At 37.9% G+C, this 18,809-nt stretch overlaps 1 protein-coding gene and 1 pseudogene across 1 annotated transcript in view; one reads left to right on the plus strand and one right to left on the minus strand.

Moving 5' to 3' along the window:
- LOC117036601 (collagen alpha-4(VI) chain-like) overlaps positions 1-18,809 on the plus strand; it is a 98,036-nt gene that overhangs the window by 53,414 nt on the left and 25,813 nt on the right. The window contains exons 20-26 of the mRNA XM_033131593.1: positions 4,649-4,702; positions 4,818-4,853; positions 10,495-10,557; positions 12,314-12,376; positions 13,408-13,470; positions 13,978-14,040; positions 16,102-16,152. Coding sequence (XP_032987484.1) covers positions 4,649-4,702; positions 4,818-4,853; positions 10,495-10,557; positions 12,314-12,376; positions 13,408-13,470; positions 13,978-14,040; positions 16,102-16,152 — 393 coding nt within the window. The remainder of the gene's footprint in view (positions 1-4,648; positions 4,703-4,817; positions 4,854-10,494; positions 10,558-12,313; positions 12,377-13,407; positions 13,471-13,977; positions 14,041-16,101; positions 16,153-18,809) is intronic.
- LOC117036600 (leucine-rich repeat-containing protein 34-like) lies at positions 2,896-4,032 on the minus strand (annotated as a pseudogene).

The raw sequence follows: 18,809 nt of genomic DNA on the forward strand, positions 1-18,809 counted from the left end.
TAGTGCTGTGTCCATCATAGCACCACAGCTATGGGAAGGAAGCTTACAGCTTTCAGAGGTTTCCATCACTGACTTTAGCTAAGGTTAATTTTGAACATCAGATCCCTGAATTGTGCGTACAAACAAAAATTGTAACCCTTTGAGGTAGTGCCACGTTGTTTTGCATTTGTGTCCCCCATGACCAGCTTAAAGAAGGGTGCTCTAAGAATTTAGAAGATAGCCCTCTAGGGGGCACTCTTTCATTGGGATTAGTTCTGAGTTGACTCGAAGAGCAGATTTGACGTTGCAGTTTGGATGGAGATGCCCTGATGAAGCAATAATGAGAAACTTTATTATATACTCAGTTTTGGGGAAAAAATGGAAAACCAGTCATGCTTTCACACTGGGGAGAATGAAAAACAATACAACCTTTTTTGGAAGGCAATCTTAGGCAACATACTCATATGTAAGCACAATGCCATCGTCACACTCAAGGAATTTAATATTGATGCAAAATTATTTCCATTATACAGTCCATATTGAGATTTCCACTCTTGCCCCAACAATGTCTTTTATGGCTATTTTTATTGTTCTGGGTTCCAATCAAGGATTATGCAGTGCATTTAATTGTCTTGCCTCTACAGTATGCTTTAATCACATCCATTGTCCAGTATTTGTTTGTTTACATGACATTGACTTTCCAAACCAATTATTTTGCTAAACATCCCTCAATTAAGGTTTGTCTGATTGTTTCCTCATGACTAAGGTTAAACATTTTTGGTTAACCTCAGGTTAAACATTTTTGGAAAGAGATGAAGAAATGCTGTACCCTTCTCAGTTACCAAAAGGGACACTATGTCAGCCTATTTCATTATTGGTACATTAATTTGGTCACTTGATTAAGGTGGTATTCACCAGATCGATTTATCGTAAGCATACTTTCCCCTTTCCTAATGATTAAGTAATCTGGACAATGATACTCTGAGACTAAGTTTTTTTGTTTCCCAACAATCTTTTATCCAATGGTTTCTGCATCACCTCAAATAATTCCTTTATTATGCTGGATTCAAAAAACTGTTTACTGCTGAAATGAGAAAATGATAAATGCTTTAAGAAAGAATCTTTATTATATATAGACCAATTGTGAGCATGCTCTATGTAAAGCTTTCTCCCTCATACAACCTATTTTATTTTAAAAAAAATCCTATTATAAAAATCACACTACAGATATTTGTGAATACAGAAAAGCAAAATGTAGAGGGAAAAAAAAAAAACAATAGTAGTTCCAGTAAGCAAGAAAACCATCAGTTTACTGAACTTTCCTAACTTGTTGATGGCAAAGTTATTTTCCCTGAGAAAGTCAGATGAGGATTCCATGGAATTATTAAAAAATGTTCTAGTGCAATATAAGAAAATGACTTTGTCTTTCTCCATATTTGGGATAAATTATTCTTACACAGAATTTAGCATACTCGAAAAGAACATTATAGCACATTTTTCTACTTTATAAACTTTTGATAAACATGATTTTTAATTGCTGCATACTGTTTCAATAAACATTTCTACCATAATTATTTAACACTTCTCTCACGTTGTGGAATATATAAATTTTTCAGAGTTTAACCTATTATAAATAACAGCTGGAAGAACACTTTCCACAAAATGTTTCTTTCTGCATTTCACATTCTTTCCGAATTTATGTACTCTTATTGAGTTGGAATGTGACTTCGCTCAATCATAATCTAAGATATCTCTACTTGGGATCAGATGGCATGCATTTCTCCTGAAAGATGGACACATTCTTTCTCTGGACACCACTCATTTTCCAACTTCTGACCCGAAAAATGTTGAGAGCACTAGAGAGCTTCCTCCTCATGACTGTGTATAACTCCTGCTTCTGTCATCATCTGTACACGCCACTCCACATGTGCAGAGACACACGCTTCCACCTTCTGTTTCTGCCCCACTGTGTAGCCTATAGGATGCAGGTAGAAAAGGAAGTGCCATTTTTCAAATATGAAGCGTGGCTTGTTGGAAAATATGTGTGACTACTGTCCCAACTGGGTAAACCCTGAATTATCAAACAAACAATCTCTGGGGAAAGGTGCCTACAACATGGATTGGTTATTTGTTTGTTTGTTTGTTTAATCTGTACAATTAAATATTATTATTACTATTTTGGCTTATTTATTTATTTTATTTTTCAATTATAGTTGACATTCAATATTATTTTTCGTTAGTTTTAGGCACATAGCATAGTGGTTAGACATTTATATAATTTATGAAGTGATGCCCCCAACAAGACTAGGACTCATCTGGCACCATCCATAGTTATTACTGTATTACTGACTATGTTCCCTATGCTGTACTTTCACATTCCTGTGACTATTTTGTAACTACCAATTTATACTTCTTAATTCCTTTACCTTTTTCACACAGCTCTCCAACCTTCTTCCCATGTGGCAACCATCAGTTTGTTCTCTGTATCTAAGAGTTTGTTTCTGTTTTGTTTGTTTGCTTATTTTGTTGCTTAGATTCCACATATAAGTGCAATCATACGGTTTTGTCATTCTCAGTCTGACTTATTTCACTTAGCATAGTATCCTCTAGGGGGACCCCCTAGGTCCATCCACGTTGGAACAAATGGTAAGATATCATTCATTTTTATGGCCGAGTAATATTACATTTTATGTGCTCGTATGTACCACATCTTCTTTATCCAGTCATCAACATGGACATTTTCTATTATTTTTTTTTGTAATGGACAGTCATACAAAGTTTAATATAGTCATATCTTACACATTTGACAAAAGTAACTTGTTCTAATTTATGAAAAAAAATTTAACAGGCAGTAAAATATTAATCTCTGTGAATATAGTTAGACAAATATGTGAAAATGATTTTAGAGCTTGTTTTTCATAGATGGCAACCTACTGGTAAGAGACTAAAACCTGCATTAGCTGAGTGGATGCAAGTTTTTCCATAAATTAGTGTCCAGTAATAGTGCTTTTTAAGGCATTGCAGACTTCTGCAAGATACACACGTCCATCCACCACAAATGGCTCCCATTTGAATTAAGTCTGAATATGCCGCACATGTAGCCTCATCAACTTTGTTTCTCCAGATGTAGATATTAGAGAGTGTGGAATTTGCTTTCATTGAGTGTGAAAGTGCAAGCAGTCTTTCTCCCTCTGTGTTGTTGCTGACTACTGACGACGCTTGAAGACTCCTGTTGTGTGAAGCATCTCACTGAGATACCTACTTGGCTCCTGCATTTTCTATTCAGCTGACATCAAGGCAGCACAGGCTTTTGTTCAGATACAGAGCATCACATCCCTGTTTTGTATCACAGTTTCTTATGCTGTGCTTCTACCTGTGTAGTTCAGCAAGGCAGTGATTTTTTTTTAACATGTGGCGGAGATGAACTGTGGACCCCTCCTGTTCACTGTACAGTATACCTCGGTTTAGGTTTATCCTTTTAATTGTTTGGTTTCGAGTTAGGACTGTAGCAAATGCTATCACACTTTGCATTTCCATATCTCAGTCACCCAGATCTAACTTTTCTAACGAAGAATTAATTTGTAGCACTACAGCAAAAAAAAAATTCCACCTTTATTTTCAATCTTGTTTCAGGTCATTCTTAGGTATTTCAGAGTTGTATTCTTATATAGTGCTTTGGAAATCAATTCTCCACCTGCAGGCCCAGTATCATTAAACACAAGGGTTAAATAAATGAGAATGTATTGTTTCTGAAGCAGTTTTGCAGCATAATATGCACCAACATCACTGAGGAGGTTATGTCTAACATCCAAACCATTAATATATAGATTCTTCTCTAAAATTTTGGAAAGAATTCAAAAATCTTCACCTGTTGCTCTTTCCACTGGTATTCAGTGATTGTCACCAGCAACGTTTAATGTGATTCCTTCCAATCCCTTTTCAATTTTTTCATCCACTCCTTGGAGTATATGTAACAAAAGGATTAATTTTCTGGGAATTTTCCATACACAGATTATTATAACGTTCCTGGAGACTGCCAGTAGGTTCTGGAGCTTCCTTCAGGCAGCCTATCACATGACGGAAGGGAAATCCTGTGGGAACTCGGGGCTGTCTTGCTGCCTTAGGGGGCACCCCAAAATCCCAGCCACAGCTGGGGTTCCAGGACATCCTACTGTTGCACCGCCTTGGGCCCCCAGCCTGCTTGCAGGAATTGGCTGGCGCCACCCCATAGCTCGGGCTCTGGTGCCCCTTGCACGTTTCTTCCGTGCCAAGTCGGGGCCCGAGGACACCCTATTTCTTACCGCTGTGGTCCGCCAGGGCCCAGACCTGAGTAGGGCTCGGAGTCAATATGGATATTTTATAACACCAGAATTAAATCCGTTTGCTTCTAGAGTTGTGCCGACCAATAGAACTACCTGAGATCATGGAAATATTCTCTATCTGTGCTGTATAACATGGTAGCCACCAGCCATATGGAGTTATTGAACATTTGAAATGTGCCTAGTATGGCTGAGGAACGACATTTTAAATTTAATTTTAAGTTTAATTCATTTAATCAATAGCCACATGTATCTATTGGCTTCTATAGTGGACAGCCTATGTCTAAGAGAATAAATCCAAAAGTATATAAACACCTAAACTGATGTTCCCTTTACCTCTTACTTTTCAGGGGCGTTCTGGTTTTGATGGACTTCATGGAGAAACCGGAAATGTTGGCCGTCAGGTAGGTATAACTGCTCGTGGGATGTATTTCACCTGCTTTTGTGGAAGAGAGAGGTACTCTGGGGTGAAAATTGGCTGATTCCTTCTCTCACGTCCCATTTCCTTTCTATTCTTAGGGGTCAAGAGGAAGACGAGGTCTACCAGGATTGAAGGTCAGTGCTTTCTGGAAAGAGTTGCTTCTTGTTCCACATACATGGCTCTTTAAGCAGTTCTCTCTGAGGGGTCAAGGATCATGAGGCTCACTGGGAAGTTTCCATGGGGACATGCTCCGTGAAGAAGGGAAAGTTTATATGGTTCTTCTCTGCTCCCTCTTCAACTGCTAAAATATTTCATTTAGATTGAAAAGAAGCTGATATCTAAGAAAATGGCTTTTATTTCCAAAATGATATTTTTTCCATTTAAAGGAGTAGAACTTCCTAAGGGTGCATAAAGGAATCTCACAGTCACTAAATGAAGGAAAAAGATTGAGCTTTTGCTCTTTCCAAAGGGGGAATTACGTGATTTGAGGGGCGGGTGGGGAGTATAGCTCTGTGGGGGAAATGATATTTTACTGAGCATTTATCTAGCACCAGCCACTGTGTTACACCTTCATTTATATTCCCTCATGTAAACTCTTCTCCAGCCCTAGGAGTTATGATGGATTACTTTTTATGGATAAGAGGAAATATAGATTTAGCAAAGTGAAGTTACTTATTAGAGGCAACATAGCTGATAATTGGTGGAGACAGGATCCAACTCCAAGAATCAGGATGCTCTTGGAAGTCTTTGTACAAGAATTAAGTTTATTGTGTAGAATTATCTCTAACATAGTGTGGTCATGCTTTGCTGGCATTTTTGTTTTCTAGTGTTCTCATGATTTAAAGATGGAGAAGTCAGAGATTGACTACTGTCATCTCTGAACCTGGGAATGGTTATGTGTGTGTGTGTGTGTGTGTGTGTGTGTGTGTGTGTGTGTGTGTGTGTGTGTGTGTGTTATCCAGGACCTAGGTACAAAAGATTAGCCGCGTGTGTCTTCAAACCAAACATGTTGGAAAAACACGGATATTGAGAAGTCCCAAGTCTCAACATTCCGCAAAGTTTTGTTGACACCAAGTAAAATATTATTTCTCATGCAACATTAGGATTAGAAATAAATCTTTCGATAATTTTTTGTGCTAGTAATTAAATCTTGACACTTGTGAAATAAATCATGTCTTGAAATATTATTTTATCCCATTGTTTTTATCCCCCAAAAGGCAGAAAAAAATAGACTACAATTGACAAGGCTCAGTTTTGGAGAAATTAAGGGGCTCTAGGCAGCAGAATGAATTTCCTACTCTTGAATTATTTAATTCTTTTGTGATGCGATGTGTAATTTATCTCAATATCCATTAATGGTGGGTCCTCTGCTCAGCTGGATCTTGGTTAATTTTGATTCCCTGTGTCACTCCATCTCCTATGTCTTTCTATTTTATTTAATTCAAATCAGAACCAAGCCTGAGCATAAATTTAAAGTGAAATTGCGCTCTCATGCTTATAATGAAAAATATTTCCCTGCCCATTCTTCCTCGCTGTTTCTGACTCCTAGATCTCCAGTAGCACACACTTTCCTCTCTTTGGGCTGTTCTTTCTGGTATTATTTCCATTTTCTAAACAACCTGTTTAATTTGCTCTTTCTTGGTTTTCAGTTTTGGATGCTTATCTATTGATTTCTTTCTTTCTTTTTTCTTTTTCCTCTGTTGATTGTAATTTGGACCTGAGTCACCCGGTATGTTTCTGAATCAGAATATGTTTCCCTCTGGGCTCTTACTGTGTGTTTATTTGTGGTATATTCTATCTTGTTTTCTCAGCTAGACTCTGACCAAGCATTCTTTAAGTCCCTTGAAATTTTTTATATTCAAGAGTAAAGAAAATTTTGTTTTTCTAACCCCCTTTCTCTAGATCTTTGTATTTTAACTTAAATAAATTTACTGTTATGGTAAGTTTATTGTAAAGTAAATACATTGGGTTTGCACTATATGGCCAAGATTAAGTTCCTAACCTGGATTCTTGTTCAGGATGAACTTAGGGCTGAAATACATTGTCAATTTGTAATTCCTTGTTGATGGAGCCTTCTGAAGGATTTTTCCTACGTTTTTATTTGGTAAACCTTGTTTGATTCAAGATTCGTTCTAAAAGGCAATTTTCTTGAGTTTTAAGCCGTTGAGTAGAAAGAACTATTCCAGTTTCTCTGATAGTTGAATATTTTTCCTTCTTTCCTTCCTTCCTCCCTCCCTCCCTCCCTCCCTCCCTCCCTTCCTTCCTCCCTTCCTTCCTTCCTTCCTTTACTCTGTTTCACCTTTCCACCTATCTCCCTATGCCCCTCCCCTGTGGCAACTATCAGTTTGTTCTCTGTAGCTATAGGTCTGTTTCTGTTTTGTTTTGTTTTGTTACTATGGAGGATAAAGATTTTTCTTGACCTGTCCATCTCCTTCTCCATACTCTATCTCTCAACTCAACCTTGCAATACATTTATTTTCTCCACTTTTGGTCCATTCAATTCATCATTCACATGATGACTAGGTAAATATTATTTATAGCTATATAACTTTTATTCTCCTCAGTCACCCTTTCTCTCCATTTGCTTTGTGTTCTATGTGCCTTTTACGAGTTAATCATAAAGCTCTTTGACAAAACTGGTAACCTCTCAATATATTCAAACATGTGGTTTATTTTTCTTGATTCCTCCTTCCTGGGCCCTTTGTCCTCCTGTTCCAGTCCAGACTAATTGTTCTCTGGGTCTCTATACTGTTGTCATATTGGGACAGATTTTAGAATAGCAACCTCTCATTTTGGAAGCAGAGAAAATGTGTGCAAACTGCCATCTTCAATAGGGAGCCTCTCCATTTAATACATTCTAATCTTGATGAATCCCTGCAATTGTTTGCTCTTTTTCCTATTCAAGCTTTGATTTTTTTAAAAATAAAAGATAAAATCATAACTAGTTGCAGAATTTAGGGTGAACTGGGTTTATCCAACATGTAAATGGTTTGCGAGTTAACCCAGTGTTGGAACATTGGTCATAGAGTCTCATTTATGTTTTTTGAGACTGTAACTTGCTGAAGATTACGATTGGAAGAATATAGCTTATAAAAGTGCTGAATTCCAAATTACAATATTCCTTGGCTCATTACTGTCTATAAAATTAGTTATGCTGGCTTATGCAAGATGCCTAATGAAATGGAATTCTAAGTAAGATTTTATTAATGGAAAAGATTGTATTATGACAAACAAATCAGGATAAAAATCATATGATTATATCAATAGATGCAGAAAAAGCGTTTGACAAGGTACAACATCCATTTATGATTAAAACACTTAATAAAATGGATATAGGAGGAAAATACCTCAGCATAACAAAGACCATATATGACAAACCCTCAGCTACTATCGTAATTAACGGTGAAAAACTGAAGCCCTTTGCTCTATGTTCAAGAACATGACAGGGCTGTCCCCTATCACTTCTGCTTTTCAACATAGTATTGGAAGTCCTAGCTAGAGCAACATGGCAAGGGAAAGAAATACAAGGCATCCGAATTGGTAATGAAGAAGTTAACGGTGACCATAGGATGGCCACGGGCTTGAAAATTAATCTGGGGAACGTAATTTGGTGGTTACCAGAGGGTAAGGGGGTTGGGGGGTGGGGGATGAGGGCGAGGGGGATCAAATGTATGGAGATGGAAGGGGAGCTGACTATGGGTGGTGAACACACAATGTGATTTATGGATGATGTGATACAGAATTGCACACCTGAAATCTATGTAATTTTACTAACAATTGTCACCCCAATAAATTAAAAATAAATTAAAAAAAAAAAAAGACTGAAAAAAAAAAAGAAGTTAAATTGTCACTCTTTGCAGATGACATGATGCTATATATAGAAAACCCTAAGGACTCCACCAAAAATTTGTTAGAAACAATAAACAAATACAGTAAAGTTGCTGGCTACAAAATCAATCTACAAAAGACCATTGCATTCCTATATACTAACAATGAAATCTCAGAAAAAGAAATAAAAAAGACAATTCCTTTTGCAATTGCAACAAAAGAATAAACTACCTAGGAATAAACTTAACCAAGGATGTGAAAGACTTATATACTGAAAACTATAAGACATTTTAAAAAGAAATTGAAGAAGAAACAAAGAAATGGAAGAATCAACATAGTTAAAATGGCCGTATTACCCAAAGCAATATACAGATTTCATGCAATCCCCGTCAAAATCCCCATGGCATTTTTTAAAGAAATAGAACAAAAAAGTCATCAGATTTGTGTGGACAAACAAATCAATGCCTAAAATATTTTGGCAATAAGCTAAAACCTTTATTTGTTAATTATAATAAAATTAAGACTATCATTAATTTTTAAATGACCATAAAACCACCATCCTCCTGTAATTATTTTCATGGTTGTACATTTCCTTTACTTGCATAGATAATAAAGGGTTATCATAATAGTATATTAGTATATACTATTTTGTATTCTGCTTTTCTATGTTTCCAAATCTTCCTATTAACATTTTTTTTGCTTCATGCTCTTTATTTATTTATTTTTCACAGCTCTTCTCCTCCTATTCTTTTTCTTTCTTTTTTTATTAGTTTCAGGTGTACAAAACATTGTAATACGTTATACCTTACTCTGTTAAAGAACAATGATTTGCTAAACTATTCTTATGTTGAACATTTAGATAATTGTGTATCATGGCAGTGGTATTATGGGTTTTTTTCTTTGCTGAAATGATTTCCTATATAAATGTATTGCATGGAGTTGTAATAAAAGAGTCTGAGGTTTGCTATATGGAGCCATGTTGTTTTCAGAAGTGTTGCATTAAGAATGTCATTCACTAGTGTAATGTCAAATTAGGCAACATTTCACAACCTGTTTCAAAATTTCTAGCCACATGCCTTTTAAAACTTGGTTCATATTTGTAAATCTAGAAATCAGCTCTTGAAGAGTAGAATAATGTAAGAGGAATGATTAATATAAATGTTTCCCATTTATCTGAATAGTTTAAAAAACGTAAGAAGCACAACTAATTAATTCACATATTGATTATTCTGAGTTTAAGATTTTTTCTCTTTGCAAATTTATGAATAATCAGTAGCTGAATTAACATGTGAGCAACATGAGAAAGAAGACCGACTAATTCACAAAATGATTATTATCTTCAATCATGGCAAATGTATCTTCTCTGTAGAAATGAAAAATATTAATTTGAGGGAGAAATTAAATCAGTTATCAGATTAATTATTTTAACAACTCACCTTTGCCTAGATAACTAGTTTACTGCTGTAAGAACCTGTAGGGTTTTAAAGCCAGTTTTCTGCTCTTTCTTTATGCACTTTATGGGTCTTTTTCAATGTCAACATTCTGAGTTTCCTCACATGGGATAAGGGTCCTTAACACCAGTCATCATTTAACCCGCATCCCTTAGAAGGAGTGGATGGGCTTTCAGTAACCAGTTATTATATAAAATGAGAGTTTGAGTAATTTAAACAAAACATTTTTGCTTCCATCACTAGTTGAGGCATTGGAAAGAGACGTGGAAAGACTAGGAAAGACAATAAGAATCTGGTCTTGCATTTTCCCATCATAAGTGGAACTCCCGCCTCCGTTTTTCCCCAATTCCATATACTAAGAGGACTAAGCACAGAAAGGGAAATCTTTCTTGTCTTTCTCTTGTGGCTTTCAAGTGACATCTTGCAGGGAAGGCTACCTTCAATAAGAACACTAAAGATGCCTGGTGAACTCAATACATTTTATTTATTTTGACAGGGTGTGCGTGGAGAATCTGGTGAACGAGGTTACCAAGGACAGCTTGGATATCCAGGCTCACAGGTTGTATCAGTGAACTTGCTTTTAGGGCTAAAAAGGACGTTTAAAATTTTAACTTAGATTCTTTGATAGGGATTTCACATTTAGCAGAGCCTCCCAAAGCAAATTGTATAGCTTCTCTTCTGGGCAGGTTAAACCCCAATAGCTAATATTTATTGAGCTCTTACTATATTCTAGGCATAGCCCTCAGCACTTGTATTAACTAATTTAATCCTTCAGTGGGGGGTTGATTACTCCCACCTTACAGGGGACAAATGGAGGGAGGATGGGGAAGTTAGGTAAATTGTCCAAGGTCACACAACTGCTAAGTGATAAACATGGGATTCAAACTCAGGCAGTATAGTTATAAATCTATGCTCTTAATTACTGCCTCTGAAGGTGTGTATTCAAATTACTCAAATAATATTTAATTCATTAAAATTGTATTCAATTTGGCAGGGAAAATAAGCAACGTGTTTCTTGAGTATCTATTACACATAAGGCGTTTTGCTAATAGGCCTGGGACATTCAGACCATACGGCAAGGATCTTGCCCTCAAGGAGTTCAGTCCAGTGGGGTGTTGTAAACGATTCCATGATAATTGGAAATTTAAACTTCCAAACAGTTCTTTTGGAATCCTCAAAGCACAACCCAAATGTCATTCTGTAAACACTTCTGGAATACTTTCTACATCTTTCTTTTAAAAGCCAAATTGTTTTCAAGTACCCTCAAATGGAAGAACTTTAAAAACAACAAATTTTACCAACACATGGAACGATTCCCCTGAACTTTAAAGATCCTATGAGTGTCAGATGATAATTTGAGAAGGTTTCTGCTGTTTTTCCATTTCACAAGGATACTAAAGAAAGAAATGGGACATCAATGCGTAATTAGAGATTGCATTTATGATAGAAAATAGGATCTGAACATAGCGGGGAATAACTGAGAGATGTATTTTTGCCTTTTCTTTTGATCACTGGCTTAATTCAAATTTGGACCCCCTAACCCCTGTTGTGTCCTGGCGTTCTTTATATTCAGTTTAGTCTACTGCTGAGTGCAAAAGGAGTAGGTTTTGTGGCGAACTGTGAGCAAGATAATCGATAAAGCTTCCCCTTCATTCTCACTTCCCACTGGGATGTGGGTATGATGGTCTATTTAAATAGATGACTCAATAGTTCGACCAGGAGTATAGAGGCCATGATCAATGCTTCTAATAAGAAAGCATTTCTCAGAAGAGCTGGAGAGAAATTACAGTGTCAGGAATCAGTAAGGTACAATAGAGTGGGAGAAAATGAGCGATGCCCCAGCCATGTGCCCGGTGAGATCAGGCCGCTTAAATGTACTTTTGGTGTTTGATAAAATAAGAACGTGTTTTCTTGTTCAGCCTTTGCATGTATAAGGAAAAGGTTGATTTTTCAAAGGAGAATACTACCCTTCCAGCTCCCCTCATTCCCCTTTTACGATTTAAAATTAGTGTGGTGAATTAAAATATAAAAGCAATGTTCTCAAACTTTATTCATCATCAGATTCAACCAAAGAGATGGTTAACAATATAGATGCTGAAGACACACATCCTGTGCTTCAGACGGAGTGTGTTTGGAGTGAGTGTGCTTCCCTGTGCAGACGCTGCTTGATCCAAGTGTGATAAACGCGACAGTGATGGGTCAGGGCACTTTAATTTGTGTTCCCATCGACTTCCAAGATGGTTTTGTGATTACATTAAAAATAAGTATGTAGCTCTGTGACAACTGGTTAAATTTTGATTTCATCTTTGGACCAGGGACAGAGAGGAAGGCAAGGACCACCAGGAACTTTTGGACAAAAAGGCTTACAGGGTGCTCAGGTAGGTTTTAAAAAAAACAAAAACGAAAAGCTGCAACACATGAACAATGGCCAGTTCACACAACTGAGCATTCCTGGACAAATAACATAAAGCTACACTGTTTGTTCTGGGATCTGTGGATATCAGGAATTTCTAAAAATAACTGATTGGATGTACTAGACATTGATCACCAGCTATGTACCCCCTTCTGCTCCAGGTATATTGTGGAAATATAGTAATCAGTGAGATTGGGTTTGAGCCTCAAGGGTGTGTAACACAAGCTCATACTTACCTACAGTGCAAGAAAAATAGTATCAAGAGAAGAATGACTAATTTACTCCTTAAAACATATAAGAAAGTAATTACCATCCCAATTTTATAGATGAGGAAACTGAGGCTCAAAAAGATTAAATGACTTGTCATCTAGATATTAAGTGGCTGAACCAGCCAATAACTTGGGTCTTTCTGTGACTGTTCTACTCCCTATGCAATATCCCCATGGTTCACAGAAGGGTCAGCTCAGACTGAGGCAGATGATGGGAGTGACTTCTTAAGGAAGGGAGCGTATGAGATACCTGAAACCTGAGCAGCATGATTTAAGTCAGGGACAAGAGTATCTGGAGATTCAAAACAGCAGTTCCAGGATGGCCCAAGCCCTAGTTCTGTCCTCATTCTCTCTCTTGGTCAGGAAAAGTCAAGCCCCATGACTGGTTCTATTATTTTCATCCTCATTTGATAATATTTTCTATTTGCGAAGGGTAAAAGTCCAGGTGTTTGTCTTCTGGATTCCTAAATCAAATTCCTCTAATTCTTGGTATGTGGTAGACATGGCCTCATGCACAGAATACCTTACTCCGCCACTCCAACCTCCCAGCCCACATGTTAAATGTATATATGATGCATTTTATCTGTTGGAGGGTAAAATTAATTGTATAAAACATTAAAGGTGATTCACGAACATATTACCAGTTGCAGACCATATGAATAATAACAAGAGAGTCAGGTAGGTAACTGTAGCTCTTGAGGTGATTTTGGTCGTGTTCTTGTTGCAGGGGAATCCTGGGCCGCCAGGGTTACCTGGTTCAAGAGGAAAAACTGGACCAATAGGAATGAAGGTAAATGTCATAGAACCTACTTCCTTGATTGCAACTTGAGTTTTCTTGCATGAATCTCTCCTTGTGTCATCATTTCCAGCATGAGTTTCTGATGTGGTTGGTGATGTTATCAACTGTCCATTACCTTATAGCTAGACACAGAGAAGAAAAGACATACAGACAGACATGTGGAAAGATGGATAGATGGTCACAGGTGTCATTAGACAAAGACATCAAAGGATAGATAAATATATGCATTCATCACAAATGTAGAGTCACACACTCATACCTGGAAAAAACCCACAGCAATATAAAATTCTATAACTGGTGCTGCATACCTGGTTTTGCTAGTTTCCAGTACCAAGATTTTAATATATTTTTAGTTTTTTATATTGAACACAAGTCTAGAGGAAGATATTTTTCTTAGACTGTAGAATGATGCCAATGAGGCTTGAAAAGAAACACAATATAAAATTGCATGAACTCATAGGAGAAAATTAATTTCATCTTTATTCTTCATTCTAAAAGGGAGATCATGGTAATGCAGGAGAAAAAGGCCCACGGGGCCAGCAAGGACCAAGAGGGCAACCTGTAAGTCTAGTTTCTTTGTTTTGTATTCTTGATTGAATTTCTTGTGTATTATTTGCTCTTATTTTACATCAAATTGTAATATTCTGGATGAATATTTGGGGTCACAAATATGATATGATCATTCAAGCTGTTGTGAATCTAAAGAGTCAAAGATCCTCAAACTCCTCATATAAATAAAGAATCCAGAGATGTCTTAGGGTTGGTTTTGCCTTCTCACATGTCATTAAAGAGGGAAGTGTCAGTGAGCCTCTTCTGTTTGACAAAGATGTTTCAGACGCATTGGAATTTTTTAGGAATACAGAGATGTTCAATGATACAGTTTTTCCAGGGAAATAAATAAGACAGCCAGTCAGAGTTGCAAACTTTTAATGGCATAGGTTTGATTATCCAGAGCATAGAAATAGTCTTTGAAGACCAAGGCTCATAAAAGGTTTACTTTAACAGATAATATTTCCAAAGACAGGGCTGTGCATTTTTACCTTAGTCATTTCTCTGAGCCTGAGACCAAGTTAGTTATTTTATGACTGTTTTTAATTCACCACCTTACTGGAAAGAGCTTTATGGTACAGAATAATGTTGTCTTTCCTGCAACTCGTATTTCTGAGATTTCTTTCACCAGCAGTAAGAAGGATCTGCAGTTATTTTACACTCAGCACTGAAATTGCATTTGTTAGCCAGGAGAGAAAACAAAAGCAGGTCTAAGAAGCTTAAACGTAAATGTGGCAAGGGCAAGAACAGAAAGGGATTACTATCACGTGAAATATAGCGCAAATAATGTTTCGCATGTATATTCAATTCAGATGGTGAAGTTAACACTGTTTGAATTTCTAAAAATATCCTGATTTAAAAAACTCAAAGCTTGTTCCTACTGACCTCTTTCCAGACAGACAGAGCTGGGGAGCAATGCCTTTTTTGAAGGTGGCTCTTCTGGAATGTTAGAAGGTGTCAGACATCTCCAAAATATACAGTTTGGGTCTCTAGGGTTGCAGATGCTGGAGGCTCTGCATGTCCTTCAGCAGAGAGAAGCTGGAATAACAGCAAATGAACCTCGTCTGCATCCTTTTTCCCTCCAAATAATTCATTTTTGGCAATTTTATCTTCTAATATTTCAAACTTTTCTCCTTAGCCATAGGAATGATCTTTGTGGCTGAAAATTAAAATTTTTTTTCCTCAGTTGACCAACTTGTCCATTTAGCATAAAGCACCTAAAAGATTCTGAATTCACTCTTTATTACAGGAAGCTCACTGTCTACATGTACAGATGCTAAGATCCCAGTAATAGCATCGATGTTTTCATAATTATTATCAGCAACATCATGCTCACTACTACTCCTCTGCCAACCTCATCACGACTACAGCCACCATCAGTGGCAGATTAATGACCACTTACCGAGTGTTTTCTCTGTGCCTGGAGTCATACTAAGTGCTTTCCATGCACAATCTCACTTAATCTTCTAGCAATCATACTGTGAGATATTATTAGCCCCGTTTAACAGATGAGGAAACTGATGCTTAATGAGGCTGAGTGACTTCCCCAAGGTCACTCATACAACCAGCGTTGCAAGTAGAATAAAAATTCAGGTCTTTTTGGGTTCATAGCCTATGTACTTATTCACTAAACTACATGGCCTCTATTCCAATCGTCCCCCCGCCACGAGTCTATCTTTAATCTTAGAGATTTACCAATTCTGGAACTTGTTCCATTGTTACTTTGTCCTATGAGGAAAGCAGGTTTGCCCAAGGGGAACTTTGTGCAGTGATTTGGCTTTGTACACCTGTGGTATCATCTTGCTGAGGTACAGAATTTTGTTGAAGAGGGGGTTAAAAATTAAAAAGAGAACACAAATAACTTATATAATTGGTCTTAAAAACTTTAAACCCTATTTCCTCCTTGTCCTTTGAAGGTAGTCCAGTGTTTATCCTATGAAGGTACGATAAACCTCCATCAAGCCTCTTCTGCCTTCCCCACCTCTGTGCACTGCTGATTTTCCCAAGCATTCAGATAATGTTATCAACCAAGTATTGATCTGGATGACAATTCATCTTGTGTCATTTTCTTAGGGTAATTTTGGTCCTGATGGGTATGGACATCCAGGAAGAAAAGGAACAAAGGTGAGGGTTACTTTACAGAGTATTCTGAACTAAGGACTACAGCTTTTATTTTATTTTACTACAATAAGTTATTACCCAAGTGGCATTCTGGAAATAGTTTCTGCATGCTGTTTATGACATGTTGTAGCTGCCAGAGTTCCCTCCTTAAACAATAAAATCTGATTTTTTCACTCCCTTATTTAAAAGTCAAACTCCTTACCTCATGTTCTACCTACACCAGATATCCCACCCCAGCACTAGGCATGCCAGGGCCTTTCCTAACCGTTGCCTTTGTAAACACTCTCGCTTCTATGGGGGATGTCCTTCCCCATTTCCCTCCTTTGGACAATTTTTACTCGTGTTCTAAAACCAACTTCTCCTGTGGAAGGCTTCTTGGACTGCCACAGACAGAATGCATTGTCCTATACTCTGTGTTCCTAAAACACATTGTTCATATTTCTACAGTAGCCCTTTTGAATTGAGGTTACATTATAATTTATTCCTGCATATTTGTCCACCTCTCAGCTTGTGAAGTTGATTAGCAGGATTGCATCTTACTCACTTTTTGTATTGCTGGAACAGAGCCTAGCACAGAGTAGGTGCTCAGTAGGTATATTGGAATATTTCCACTCCGATAAGAAGCTGGTGTTTTAACATGTAGTTAATGGGTCACCGACAAAGGTTTTGAAGCCTGGAAGTCACATGAAGCTTGTTGAATAAATCAAATGTCAATAGCCACAGTGAATCCTGGTGCTTTAGTATGCAAGTTACATTTATTGCCTCACAAACTAAGGAATCATTAAGATGTTTAATGATACTCAGCTGCTTCACAGTGTCAGGACTCGGGGCTGACTTCTCTGCAATTCTCTTGTTTCCTTTGTGACTGCGAGCTGGCACCACTGTTACTTTATTGAACAGGAAAATGCCCCCAACATAGCAAGCTCTTAGTAAATAGCTGTAGAATGATGTGTGGTGGGGGACCTCTGTGATCTTCTGGTTCACTCTTGTCGATGTACAGAAAGGAAAAGTGAGACTCAGAGGAGAGAAGTAACTTGCCCGTGGTCACATAGCTAGTTAGAGACAGAGCTGAGTGTGGAAACTAGTTCATCGGAGCCCCATCCTGACAAATTAAGTCTTTCTTCTCTAGGGGAGAGTTTGCACAACAGGGAATGTTAGGTCGAATTCAAGTGTATGTGTTTTAAGCCACATACCAGTCCTGAGCTAAGCTCAAGGGCAGTCTATGCTTATCGTGATACACTAACATTGTGGAACACGCAGATTCACTCCACATTTGCATGAATTTTTTCCTGGCAAGTCCTAGTGGTCTCACTTTAAATAGCCGTTACTGCTGCTCAGTCAGCGAACTATGTTTTCCTACTCTGTTCACTCTCCTCCTCTCTGAGTGGTCTACTTCATACCTTTTCTTCTTCCTTCAAACCTCCAAGACCTGTTTTCTCTTCCACATTTGTCAGCAGACATGCATGCTTTCTATTTCGTTAATTAAATAGAAGCAATGAGAAGAGAACCTCTACACACACCCACCACCACGTAGGCCAAACCACTCGCCTCTGCACGCTTCTTCCCTTCTACTGCTGTGGAGGAGTCCATGCCCTATCTTAGCCTAATCTCTCTTCTCATAGACTGAATTCCATTCCCTTTTTGCTTTCTTAAGGCCCTGGCTCCTACAGGTGTCATCTTTCTCTTCTGCATCATCAAATTTTCTTCCCTCTGCATAGATCATTCGCATCACTATCCAAAGAGGTGGGAATATCTGTCATCCAAAAAAGCCCCAAACCAAAAACAAATCCCTCCCTTAACTATTAACACATACTCCCATTGCCCCATTTCTCTCTGGCAACTCTTTGCAGGAGTAGGTCTATACGTGTGGTTCTCACCCAGAGATGATTTTACCCTCCAGGGGACATTTGGCAATGTATTTCATGTACCACAACTGGGGCAGGGGATGCTGCTGGCAACGAGCAAGTAAAGACTGAAGACACTATTTTTCATCTTATGATAAACAAGGCAGCCCAACCTAACAAAGGACCACTAGTTCCCAAATGTCAGTAATATGGGGCTAAGAAACTCTACTTTCTTTCCTCTGTTCTCTCTAACTGATAACAGTTGAGCCTTTATCCCTCAGCTCTCCGCACTCCACTACTCTGCTTTAGTCAAGGTAAAACCCATGTGCTAAATCCAATGGTCTCTTCTCTGCCCGCATCGTAGTACATCTCAGCTGGCATTTGACAGAGATGATTGTGGGCTTGTCCTTGAAACCTTTCTTCTCTCATCTTCCAGGACACCCCACTTACCTGGTTTGTGCTGGCTGCCCTTTCTCAGTCTCCTTTGCTGGATCTTCTGAATATTCTTGACCTCTAATTATTGGAAGACTCAGGGCTCGCTCTTCCTATTTCTCTCCCTCTTTACTCATTCCTCAGGTGACCTTATCCAGTCCCATGGCATCAAGTACCAACTATCCTGTGATCTCCAGCTTATTTCTCCATCTCGGACCAATGCCTTAAACTCCAGATGTTTCCACTTGGTTATCTAATAGACATTGCCATATCCCCAGACATTTTTCTTCTTCTTTTGTTTGTTAACCTTTTATTATGGAAAACCTTTTACATTTCATCACTTCTCACTACCACCCCTGCCACTCTCTGGGCCAAGCCAATATG

This window comes from Rhinolophus ferrumequinum, chromosome 17, assembly GCF_004115265.2.
Source record: "Rhinolophus ferrumequinum isolate MPI-CBG mRhiFer1 chromosome 17, mRhiFer1_v1.p, whole genome shotgun sequence".
Taxonomy (NCBI): domain Eukaryota; kingdom Metazoa; phylum Chordata; class Mammalia; order Chiroptera; family Rhinolophidae; genus Rhinolophus; species Rhinolophus ferrumequinum.